This window comes from Leptodactylus fuscus, chromosome 4 (assembly GCF_031893055.1).
Source record: "Leptodactylus fuscus isolate aLepFus1 chromosome 4, aLepFus1.hap2, whole genome shotgun sequence".
Taxonomy (NCBI): Eukaryota; Metazoa; Chordata; class Amphibia; order Anura; family Leptodactylidae; genus Leptodactylus; species Leptodactylus fuscus.
In genome coordinates this window covers 159,642,307-159,655,743 of record NC_134268.1, presented here as the reverse complement: position 1 = coordinate 159,655,743, position 13,437 = coordinate 159,642,307, and the positions used below count along the sequence as shown (strand labels likewise).

The 13,437-nt window shown below is 43.8% G+C and overlaps 2 protein-coding genes across 2 annotated transcripts in view; one reads left to right on the top strand and one right to left on the bottom strand.

The window, feature by feature from the left end:
• The window catches only part of ACAD11 (acyl-CoA dehydrogenase family member 11), an 80,404-nt gene extending 80,153 nt beyond the window's left edge, over positions 1 to 251 (top strand). Inside the window, exon 20 of the mRNA XM_075272234.1 lies at positions 112 to 251. Coding sequence (XP_075128335.1) covers positions 112 to 223 — 112 coding nt within the window. The 3' untranslated portion in view covers positions 224 to 251. The remainder of the gene's footprint in view (positions 1 to 111) is intronic.
• TMEM108 (transmembrane protein 108) overlaps positions 1 to 13,437 on the bottom strand; it is a 515,125-nt gene that overhangs the window by 414,620 nt on the left and 87,068 nt on the right. The window lies entirely within an intron of this gene.

Below are 13,437 nucleotides of genomic sequence, written 5' to 3'. Positions count from 1 at the left end.
AAAAAAAAAGGCTTCAAGTTATTATACATGTGAATAGAAGTGAGATGAAGCATTGGGATTCTGTGTAATTTATGTATATTACATATGTATAATATTACATATCGTTTGCAGGTATGCAGCTGTCCGGACTCTACGCATTGCCGATGGTCCTGATGAAGTCCATCTCTCAGCCATTGCAAAAATGGAATTGATGGAACAAGCAAAGTTGTTTGCTAAAATGTAAATCCTATGTTTATTTCCAAGCAAAATTGAGTAAAGGAGTCCTTGTAAGGGCACAGTCTTAGGAAGTACATTATTGAGTTCTGTTTACCTACTGATAGACATGCCAAATCTCTGCACTTTGGTGGCAATGTAAAGTGTCTGCAATATGGAAAATACTGTACCAAACAACCTGATTGGATGTGAGGCACCTTGTGGCTCCAGTCACAATTCCAGAAAGCACTAAAGTGCCATATCTGGAACCATGTTGTACCTGTCAGCCCATAAGGTTGAATGGCTCATTTACATATATTGCATGCATGTTTTTAAGTTGTACCCTGCATGTTTGCAATAACTAGCATTGATTTCAAACATTAAAGGGATTCTACCATTAAAACCTTTTTTTTGTGGATAAGACGGCAGAATAGCCTTTAGAAAGGCTATTCGTCTCTTAACATTAGATGTGATCTCCGCCGCGCCGTTCCTTAGAAATACCAGTTTTCACCGGTATGCAAATGAGTTCTCTCGCAGCTATGGGGGCTGGCACAAGTGCTCAAACAGCGATGAGGGCATCCCCACCACTGTCAGAGAATTGTCTCCAGCGCCGCCTCCTTCTTCATCCGCAGTGTCATCTTCAATGTTTTCTTCCGGCGCAGGCTCGTAATTTCTAGGCGTGGGGCCTTGAGCAGAGCAAACTGCACAGGCCACAGGAAAATGGCCGCTAACAATACTGTGCAAGCGGCCATTTTTCCGTGGCCTGTACGCCTGCGCAGTCTGCTCTGCTCAAGGCCCGACGCCTAGAAGTTACGAGCCTGCACCAGAAGAAGCCATTGAAGATGACGCTGTGGACGAAGAAGGAGGCGGCGCTGGAGACAATTCTCTGGCAGCAGTGGGGACGCCCTCTTTGCTGTTTGAGCGCTGGGGCCCGCCCCATCGCTGCGAGAGAACTCATTTGCATACCGGTAAAAACTGGTATTTCTAAGGAACAGCGCAGCAGAGACCACGTCTACAGGTAAGAGATGAATAGCCTTTCTAAAGGCTATTCCAACGTGTTATCCAAAAAAAAAAAAGGTTTTAATGGTAGAATCCCTTTAATTTGTTTTCTCTTAGTTCTGACAGCAGCACAATATGGGATATTTATGCCCCTTGGTACTGGTAGGACTAATTAATGTAATGAATCAATTTTACCCACCCACTAATCCTATAAGTAGGGACTAAACCCCACCCACTATCTGCTTTTGTAAAGATTAATCTTACTACTAAGGGAGGGAGACTTGTGCTGCTGTTTGGACTAAAGGAATACAGATAACGTTAGAAATCAACCCTTCCCTTATGTCTGACCAGTAACAATATGGGGAAGTAGCAAGAATGGGGAACTAGTGTCTGCTTTTCCTGTTGCGAGCGTTCTCCTGAGTTATAGGATTCAATGATGACTATCCAAAGGCGGTGGCTTCAATAAGTCGGGAATTCACCCTATATTGGTTTACAAAGATTACATTTAAATCCAAGAGGCTGCTTAACAAATCTGGTGTAATGGAACTGTGCGCATAAAGTAGAGGAAAATAAGTAGAAATAAGGAGAAAAAGGGTGACACAATACAACAGTGTCAAGAATCCCAACTGTTCCCTGTAGACACAGGACAGAAAAAAAAATCATAGCTTTAGGGTGTGGGTAAAATTGATTAATTGAATTAAATAGTAAAATTTCCATCTCTCCTAATAGTATGCACAGCAGAAATATTCCGTATTTTGCTGCCGGTAGGAGAGAAGAGAACCTATATTTCCTAATAGAATAGATCTTTAGCTAAGATTCGGGACCAAGACTAAGGTGCTGACTGATTTTTCATTTATATACACACACATACCGTATTTTTCGGACTATAAGGGTGCATTCACACTGAGTAAACGCTAGCTTATTCTGAACGTAAAACACGTTCAGAATAAGTGGCGTCTAAAGCAGCTCCATTCATTTCTATGGGAGCGGGGATACGAGCGCTCCCCATAGAAATGAATGGGCTGCTTCTTTCACTCCGTGCAGTCCCATTGAAGTGAATGGGGAGTGCCGGCGTATACGGCAAGCTCTGCTCATGCTGAGCCGTACACGCCGGCACTCCCCATTCACTTCAATGGGACTGCACGGAGTGAAAGAAGCAGCCCATTCATTTCTATGGGGAGCGCTCGTATCCCCGCTCCCATAGAAATGAATGGAGCTGCTTTAGACGCCGCTTATTCTGAACGTGTTTTACGTTCAGAATAAGCTAGCGTTTACTCAGTGTGAATTCACCCTAAGACGCACTTTTTTCCCCCAAAATTTGGGGGGAAAAGAAGGGTGCGTCTTATAGGCCGAATGTGGCGCCTGGCACCCGCCGTAATAGAGAGGCGGAAGCCGGCAAGTGATAGACGCCATTACAGGTGCCGGGGCCTGCGACATCGCTGCGCTCCTGTGCCCTGCATGAAGCCAGCAGCGGGAGGAGTGATGCTGCTATTCCGCTCCTCCGTCCCCCCGCCGCTGGCTTCATGCAGGGCAGCGATGTCTCAGGCCCCGGCGTCTATCCCTCCCCGGCATCCGCCTCTCTAGTACAGCGGATGCCGGGTCAGTATCAGCGGCCCCTTCTCCCCTTCGCAGGAGCCGACCTGTTCGGGTGACAGCCGGGAGCCTAATGAAGCTCCCCGGCCTGTCCCTGCTATATATTAGTATTGCAGCTGGTCTCTATGACCAGCTGTAATACTAATACACAGAATGTCCCATAGACGGCAATACAGTTGTATTGCCGTCTATGGGACTTGCAATCAAGTGACCGCAGGTTCAAGCCCCGGGGGGGGGAATAAAATAGTAAAAAAAAAAAAAAAAGCTTTAAAAATATATAATAAAAATATGAAATAAATAAAAGTTCTAAATCACCTCCTGTCCCTAGAATATATATATAAAAGTAGAAAATCATATATCATAAACCACCGGGGTTTTTTTTCAATAAAAGGTGATCTAAGCAATAGATATTCCCCAAAATGGTATAACTAAAAAGTACTTCTGGCCCCGCAAAAAAAAACACTCTATGCGTCCCCGTACAGCTGCAGGGTCACCTGTCAATGTGGCCTTGCAGCTGTTGCAAAACTACAACTCCCATACATTAAATATTTTACCAGTTTTTGCTTCAAAATTTTTTTTCCCTATTTTCCTCCTCTAAAACCTAGGTGCGTCTTATAGTCCGAAAAATACGGTATATATAAATGTATACAATCCCAAAAAAGTAGGTACACTGTAACAAATGCAATGATTGGAAATCTCATATAACCATAGTTCATTCACAATAAATCACATATCAGAAGATGAAAGTTAGACATTTTTCCATTTCATTTGAAAAAAAAGTGAACTCATTTAGAAATTGATCTCTCAGTAGAATACTAGTTTCTTTCACTGTAGTAGATTTTGTAATGTGCTTTATATTTGTATCTATTATTACGCTGCTATTAATTATACAATGATTTTTATAACACTGTCAAAATTAAATAAGGATTTCCAGGATCCCCTGTCTCGCAGCCACAGTGAGCAGAGAGGTGACTATACGTGTGCGAATCTCCCCATTCACTTCTGTGGCACTTTCAAAAATCGTGAAGTAGCAGGTGCCACTAATCTCTGAAATTCTATACAATTTACTGGAGAGAGCCACCGCTGTCACTTCTCCACCCACATTGGCCAGACAGGTGGGGTGACTGCTATTCTCTCTATGTGCCTTTCTATTGCGCTTGAATACTGATTCTCCATGTACTTAATACTGGATTTAATAAATGTTTGTAATATTTAAATAAAACTGAAGAATTGCTCTTACAACTTGCATGGTTTTACTTTATAATGCTACTCTATATATCTAGTACATACATATATATAAGTGTAGTTTCTGTTAAGAGAAAAGCCACACATCCCAGCAAAAGAGGACAAAGTCAGTGAAAAGTGGGTTAAATGGAACCCAACATATAATCCTTTGGACTAAGGGCAACACGATGGCTCAGTGTTTAGCACAGCAGCTTTTCAGCGCTGGAGTCTTGGATTCAATTCCTGCCAAGGACAACATCTACAACGAGTTTATATGTTCTCCACGTGTTTACGTGGATTTCCTCCCATACTCCCTGATAGGTTGAAATGTAGATTGTGAGCCCTATATGGGGCTCACAATCTACATTAAAAAAAAAAAAAAGTTCATTTGGACTTGATAAATTTATACCAGATTGATGGGAAGAGAACAGTATGGAGAAGTAGACAAAGGCTCAAATCTGATGCATTTCCAATGATCAATGGTGTTCAGTGATGACATGGCTGTCAGTAGAAATACAATAGCAAGATAACGTCTGTAGTGTACAGTGTATACATTCTGCTCCTATTTATTTAAATGCTCTAAAACTGATAGCTCAGTGCTTCATAATACCGATGGGTAATGGCCCAATAAACACTGCTATAGTAACCCAACAGCTTGCTAAAGCAAAGAAAAATGCTTTAATGGCCAAGTCTGTCAGATGAACTCAAACCGACTGAGCTTCAAAGAAATATTTTATTAAACCCTTAAAATTAAAGCTAATAGTATAGACTTCCATCACTCCCTGATGGCTTTGTTCTAGATTTATTGAGTTGGTATACAGAGGCTACATGACCAAAATTCACTGTCACTCTCCAAATTTGCTTAATGCAACTGTATAGTAACTTGCTTTAATGGAAGTAATATAGCCAACGTCTGCTCACAATTTTGTCTGTACATCATTTAGAATAATATGTTTTTATTTATACAGCATCAGCATATTCTGCAGCATTTACAAATCATAGGGTTCATGTATAGGCAAAATGCGACGTTGACAGGGCACAGAGGCACAGCACACAGGAGCAGCTCCATGCCACTCACTTGAAAATGCCATCTATAGCGCAGGTGTCAACTCAACAAGCTGGGATTACGTTGCTATTATGGCCTTCTCGTAGACTAAACAAGATTTTTCACTCCGGTGCCTTGGCCATCATGGTGCTTGATGATTCTCTACTTACCTCTATCCCACCACATGGCCTAGTGCAGGATTACAGCCAGGAGGCCACAATAGTGGAAGGAACTCACCTCTCTTCCTCTGAAGTGTTCCACAACACACAAAAGATGTTTCAAGATGAGTTGGCAAAAGTTATGACAGTTTAGTTATCAAGTGCAGGAGTTTGGCCAGAGACTGTGTGACCTATAGACCAAGATAGATGGAGTGATAGTGATTCTTGAGACTGATAGACACAACATTTTAGAACACATCAACCAGATTGAGACCCTCAAGCTTAAACTGGAGGTCCTTGAGAACGGTCTACTTAGAGCCAATATACAGTTAGGGCCAGAAATATTTGGACAGTGACACAAGTTTTGTTATTTTAGCTGTTTACTAAAACATGTTCAGAAATACAATTATATATATAATATGGGCTGAAAGTGCACACTCCCAGCTGCAATATGAGAGTTTCCACATCCAAATCGGAGAAAGGGTTTAGGAATCATAGCTCTGTAATGCATAGCCTCCTCTTTTTCAAGGGACCAAAAGTAATTGGACAATGGACTCTAAGGGCTGCAATTAACTCTGAAGGCATCTCCCTCGTAAACCTGTAATCAATGAAGTAGTTAAAAGGTCTGGGGTTGATTCCAGGTGTGTGGTTTTGCATTTGGAAGCTGTTGCTGTAACCAGACAACATGTGGTCAAAGGAACTCTCAATTGAGGCGAAGCAGAACATCCTGAGGCTGAAAAAAAAGAAAAAATCCATCAGAGAGATAGCAGACATGCTTGGAGTAGCAAAATCAACAGTCGGGTACATTCTAAGAAAAAAGGAATTGACTGGTGAGCTTGGGAAATCAAAAAGGCCTGGGTGTCCACGGATGACAACAGTGGTGGATGATCGCCGCATACTTTCTTTGGTCAAGAAGAACCCGTTCACAACATCAACTGAAGTCCAGAACACTCTCAGTGAAGTAGGTGTATCTGTCTCTAAGTCAACAGTAAAGAGAAGACTCCATGAAAGTAAATACAAAGGGTTCACATCTAGATGCAAACCATTCATCAATTCCAAAAATAGACAGGCCAGAGTTAAATTTGCTGAAAAACACCTCAAGAAGCCAGCTCAGTTCTGGAAAAGTATTCTATGGACAGATGAGACAAAGATCAACCTGTACCAGAATGATGGGAAGAAAAAAGTTTGGAGAAGAAAGGGAACGGCACATGATCCAAGGCACACCACATCCTCTGTAAAACATGGTGGAGGCAACGTGATGGCATGGGCATGCATGGCTTTCAATGGCACTGGGTCACTTGTCTTTATTGATGACATAACAGCAGACAAGAGTAGCCGGATGAATTCTGAAGTGTACCGGGATATACTTTCAGCCCAGATTCAGCCATATGCTGCCAAGTTGATCGGACGGCGCTTCATAGTACAGATGGACAATGACCCCAAGCATACAGCCAAAGCTACCCAGGAGTTCATGAGTGCAAAAAAGTGGAAAATTCTGCAATGGCCAAGTCAATCATCAGATCTTAACCCAATTGAGCATGCATTTCACTTGCTCAAATCCAGACTTAAGGTGGAAAGACTCACAAACAAGCAAGACCTGAAGGCTGCGGCTGTAAAGGCCTGGCAAAGCATTAAGAAGGAGGAAACCCAGCGTTTGGTGATGTCCATGGGTTCCAGACTTAAGGCAGTGATTGCCTCCAAAGGATTCGCAACAAAATATTGAAAATAAAAATATTTTGTTTGGGTTATGTTTATTTGTCCAATTACTTTTGAGCTCCTAAAATGTGGAGTGTTTGTAAAGAAATGTATACAATTCCTACATTTTCTATCAGATATTTTTGTTCAACCCTTCAAATTAAACGTTACAATCTGCACTTGAATTCTGTTATAGAGGTTTCATTTCAAAACCAATGTGGTGGCATGCAGAGCCCAACTCGCGAAAATTGTGTCACTGTCCAAATATTTCTGGCCCTAACTGTATGTATTAGAGGTCTCCCGCAGACTATCACAATGCTGAAGAACACCATTACTACCCTTTTCCATGCCCTCCTTCCATAGAGTCCATCTGAGCTGTTATACATTGACCACATAAACCAGGCCCTGGTCTGCCTGCGCAACTTGGATACTCTCCAAGATGCCATCCTCCATTTCCACTATTAGGTAATGGACCCCATCCTAGCAGCTGTCTGTAACCTTACTGTATTACCCAGGATGCCGTCTCACGTCAACCTACAACCTCTAACCTGGTTCCTTCACTGGAGAGAAGACAACAGCTCCGGCCTATTTACTTGGCATCCCAGAGAGAACACATTTGTACAGTTGGGGGCTTTTGTTTTCCCTCCACTGAACTCCCATACATACACAGAGAGCACATTACAGTACGCCCAAGATGTTCTTCCTACTGTGGGGATTTCATGGGATTCTGCACCATGACTCTACGTACAGCTTTTCCAGCAAGATTGTAAACACTGACCCTGCCAAGAATGAAACCATTGATTAGTCCCCCTGTAACTCCAAACTGCCTCACACATACCCCAGTCGGGTGACCAGTATTGAACCTTCCAGCCAGTCCCAAACTGTGAATCAACATCTTTTGTTCATAGTATGGTCGGAAACTATTTTTGCATTATCAGGTTTGGACTGCCATGTTGTGTTTATCCTACTTAGACCATCAATATTAGATCTGTGGAGCTTCGACATCTGGGACATCAGGTCAACGGTTACTAAACAGCGATGTTCACGGTATTGTTTACATACCATAAGCCGCGCTGCTCACTCGGTGTACAAACTGTAGCAGTGAGTGTAGGTACTGCAGCACTGTCCCTTCGAAATCTATGCGACAGCAGTGCAATACCTACTGAATGAATACCAATACATAGAGTGGTGTGATTTCTTGACCGCCGGCCCTCAGCCTTATTAATTAGGATGACGACAGTTACCTGAGATTATTGGTCAATTAGTCATAAACGCGACTATGACCTTATCAGCAGCAGTTGGTAGGCCTAGCTGATGGAGAATTCCCTATGAGTCCTCCATCACTCATATTATGTCCCGACAAGACTACATGCCATCTGTCCACCGGCTCTCTCTCCCTTGTGTTTGAGGTAGTCACGCCTGCTGGTGTACCAGTACTGGGATGTAGTATTAAGGATTGTCCGGACAGTAACTCATCAGCAATGCCTGAAACTTCCATCCCTTTGCCTCCTGGATTTTAAACCCCACGACAGACCGTTTCAAAGAGTTCCGTCTTACCCAATTTATACTACTGCCACGATCCATATTACCTCCCAATGGCACTCTCCGTCCGTACGATACTTGGCAGTTGTTGTCTTGGTTACTGATATCATGATTAATGAGAAATTGAATTCTATCCGTTTTATCACAGTGGATGAATTCAATGAGGTTTGGGGGGCTGCGCCATCTTTTGACTATTTTTCTACCATTGTACTACTGTATATTTTGCAATATTTTGCCTTGGAATGTAATCCCTTGGATGCTGTAATTCTTGTCTATACCTCTGATGATTGCATCCATTGTAATGTGTTTTCTCTTGCATTTGTCAATAAATTTATATTTTTTGATACTAAATTGAGACTGTGAGACATATTTAAAATTATTGAAAAATAGCGCTATTGGTCTGTTGAAGTCCATTGAAGAGGCTTATTCACATGACAATGAATAACCGCCTTGTGGTGGCCTTTTTCAAACTGCAATCACACAGCCCTTTTAAATCCGATGAACATCTTGGAGTCTATTCAAATGGCTCGAAACGGACAAAAATGAAACACAGTCCATCAAAAAAATAATAAACCCGGTATTCAGTCATGTGAATAAGGCCTAATAAATCAATACTAACCCTCCGTTAGTATTGATTTATTAGGCCCTCCGCCTTGCAATTTGGGTTTCTTTTAGTAGTTTGGGTTATCCTTCATCTCTCTTTTGCTTTTTTTTGGTGGAAATTAGTAGAAATTCCAAAGAGCTATAGCCATGTATAAATAGAGAGTTACACGGTGCCAATAATATTTAACCCATCTGAAATATATCTCTCAGTGATATGTGGGGATTTCCACAAGAATTTCAAGGGAGTGATGGCATTAGTTTAATATCAACCAAATAAGACAGATGAAAGTTATTACATTTTTTTACTTTTGGTATGAAAGATTAAAGTGTTCCAGAGCTTTGTTCTTGCTGTCATATAATAACTGTTATCTGTAATTCCATTCTGTTTAGTCTGCAGAGGCAGAAGGTATTGCCATTTTAGGCTAAGTTCACACCTGCACTGAATCTTCAAACAGAAACTGCCAGAAATCAGTGGGGAGAAAATTCCCACATGGAGGACCTTTCAGTATGAAAATGGCGGACACAAGGTGGACCCTATTATAGTCCATGGCAGGGATCGGCAACCCCCGACGCGTGTGCAATTCTTGGTTATTTCCCTAGCAGGGAGAACCCGAGTCCTTGCTGAAACTGCTCTTATTATACTGTGCAGTCTCTTCAGACCAATTTATAGACTGGGAGCAGCTATTGTCAAATAGTGATATAGAGATTAAGTGGGAGACATTTAAATCTACATTGAGCAAGTACATAACAAAATGTATACACATAGGGAACAAGTATAACACCTTAAAGAAACCCCCCATGGCTTATAACTCTGGTTAATAGGGCGATAGATTTTTTTAAATGCCTGTTTTTATTGTTTAAATCCAGAGGGCCAGCTGCAGCCTTTGGGAATTACAAAGCACTTGATACAATTAGTACAAGGGAAATAAAATTAGCTAAAATGCATAAGGAAAAGCAGGTGTGTCACGGAGCAAAGGTATACGTCTTCCTCCGGATGGTCTTTTGAATCAACACGGACGCAAGAGGTCGGGAGACAACAGCAATTTATTGTAATCCACAAAGTTAGTAGCCGGCGGCGGTCACATCAACCGTAATAACAATAAGTCCACAGAAGTCACAATCCAATGATAACTTTGGTTCCTTGGTCCTGTAACTAAGTCCTGGCTCTCTGCAGAGCTGTGCACAGGCCGGCTAACACATACTAACTGCAAGCTACAACTATATACTAAACTGTTACTTCCTCTATCTGTGGGTGGGAAGGGCTGAGTCACAGATCCTTCCCCCCTCACCTATACCAAGGAGAGCAGACTCCCTGTCTACTATGGACAATGCACCGTCCAACATCTTCTTGGAGACACTGATCAGATTATCTCCACCCATTGTCCTCACTGGTCCTCACTAGTTAGAGGGATTTGCATACAATGTGCTAACACACTAGACCCTAATCAGCCAACTACACATTGATGTATATAACAGGTTAGAGAATACATTCCACATGAAATATATATTACACATTGCCTATAGTATAGACTCTAACCATCCCGTGACAACCCCTCCCCCTCTCAAAACATGTGCATGACACAATTGGCCTACACAGGTAAATTGGGGAATGCACATCAGTCTCTATAGCTCATATGTCCTCCTGCCGGGATAACCCATCTGCGTTCTGGTGTTGGTTCCCTCGGCGGTACTGAATGGTAAAGTTGTAGAGTTGAAGGGCTGGCATCTGGCAAAAAATCCGGTCGATCCATGTTGGCGTCTCTCTGAGCTTGGCTTCGGGTCACTGCTCCCACAAAGTGGCACTGTAGATTTCCAACATCGTTGCCTAACAGAACATCGGCCGGCAGCCCGCTCATCACACCAATTGTGCATCGTTTTGGTCCATAACCATAGTCGAGTTCCACGGTAGCTTTAGGAATACGTTTCCGAGTACCTCCTGCCAACTCGATAGAAAGGCCAGGGCCCTCCTCTAGGGCCTCGGGTCGAACCACTCGGGGGTCCGCTACCGTTAGGAAAGCTCCCGAGTCCCGGAATCCAACAATTGTTCGGCCATCCAGTAGGACCTCCTGCAAGTGCTTCCGCTGAAGGTTTGCGGGATGTGTGGCGGAAGGCTGAATCCCATAGACCCCTGGAGGTGGAACAGATGGGTCATTCATGGAGTCATCTGGAAATGGGGCCAAACTTTCAGTCCTAGGGGTGGTTCCCAGGTAGTGAATAGGCCGGGATGCCACGGTGGCCCGTGCCCCCATGTTAACAGGGCAACTAGCTTGCAAATGTCCAGGCCGCCCGCACCCAAAACATCTGCGCTCTAGCATTCTTCCAGTAGGTCGTTGTCTAGGGACAGGGTTGTTCATAGCTGGAGGCCGATGGGCTGGGGCAGGGGTAGAGGGGGAATTGTAATCCTGAGGCCGGGCACGAAAGGTGGGTGGCTGGATGAAGGGTGTCTGGCGGACTGTGGTAGTTTTCCGCTCCTCTGCAAACAACCTCTTCCACTGCGGCTTGATGGTCAGGCCCTCATCTGCAAGGGAAGCAGCTTGCTCCACTGTGGCTGGGTTCCGTTCCAGCACCCACTCACGGATCTCAGCGGGGCACTGGGAAAAGAACTGTTCCTTAAGTATGACTTGGAGGATCTTATCGACTGTGACAGCCTCCTCTCCTTCTAGCCAGCGCTTGCATGCTTGCTTCAACTTGTGGGCGAACATGTGGAAGGAGCTTCCCCCATTGTAAGACAAAGAGCGGAATTGAACTCGGTAGGTCTCTGGAGTGACGGCATAATACTTCTGCACCGCTCTTTTAATGGCCTCATAGTCCCGCTGATCACTAGGGTCCATGGCTCTGAGAGCTTCCGCAGCCCCATCTCGTAGGTGCCCCACCAGATACCGGACCCAATCCTTCTCTGGGACTTCCATCAGGTGGCACTGGTGTTCGAAGTCCTGAAAATATCCATCAACATCCCCAGCCGCTTCATCAAAGGTCTTGAAGTGTTTATGGGAGACATATGGTGGTTCTCTCACTGTTGGGCTGGGGGCCGACGTTTGATTATAATTCCGCGTAGTTATCTCAGCCATTCGCATTTCATGCGCCATTCTTTCCTTTTCATGCGCCATTCTCTGTTCCTCCTTCTCCGTTTCCTGAGCCCTCTGTAATGCTCTACTCCTTTGCTCTGCAGTTGCTCCTAGCCCCAGCACTGCCAACTCCTCCTCATACAAAACAACCCATCTGCTCTTTTGGGTCTGTACCTGCCACTCCCGTATCTCTCCAGTCTCCTGGGGGCAGCCCTCCTCATGGTCGCTTTGCAGGGTCATCTCCTCCAGTGCCTCGATCAGTTGATCTTTCGTTCTTCCCTGGTAACTCAGGTTTAGTTCCCGGGCCCTTACTTGTAGACGTGCCATAGTCCAGTTCCTGTATTCTGAGGTTGTGGCTCCATTAATCGCTGGGCTGCTGTAGTCCATCTCGCTGTCCGCTGTTGATCCCACCGCTGCCAACCAGTTGTCACGGAGCAAAGGTATACGTCTTCCTCCGGATGGTCTTTTGAATCAACACGGACGCAAGAGGTCGGGAGACAACAGCAATTTATTGTAATCCACAAAGTTAGTAGCCGGCGGCGGTCACATCAACCGTAATAACAATAAGTCCACAGAAGTCACAATCCAATGATAACTTTGGTTCCTTGGTCCTGTAACTAAGTCCTGGCTCTCTGCAGAGCTGTGCACAGGCCGGCTAACACATACTAACTGCAAGCTACAACTATATACTAAACTGTTACTTCCTCTATCTGTGGGTGGGAAGGGCTGAGTCACAGATCCTTCCCCCCTCACCTATACCAAGGAGAGCAGACTCCCTGTCTACTATGGACAATGCACCGTCCAACATCTTCTTGGAGACACTGATCAGATTATCTCCACCCATTGTCCTCACTGGTCCTCACTAGTTAGAGGGATTTGCATACAATGTGCTAACACACTAGACCCTAATCAGCCAACTACACATTGATGTATATAACAGGTTAGAGAATACATTCCACATGAAATATATATTACACATTGCCTATAGTATAGACTCTAACCATCCCGTGACAAGGTGTTAATGCAAAAAAAAATAAAAAAAATAGAACAAGTAGGTCCTCTAAATAATGGTATTGGAGAATTGGTCACCAGGGATCAAGAAAAAGAAGAGACTAAATGTTTTTTTTAAGATCTGTGTATACAGAAGAACAGGCAGTAGGTGATGTGGGTGTCACCAATCCTGGTAATACATCAACTAATATACTAAACTGGATGAACACAGAAATGGGCCAAGCCAACAAAACAAATGTGAGTAAGGCTCCAGGTCCAGGTGGATTACACAGACAAGTACTAAAGAACTCAGTCCTGCCATTGCTGTACC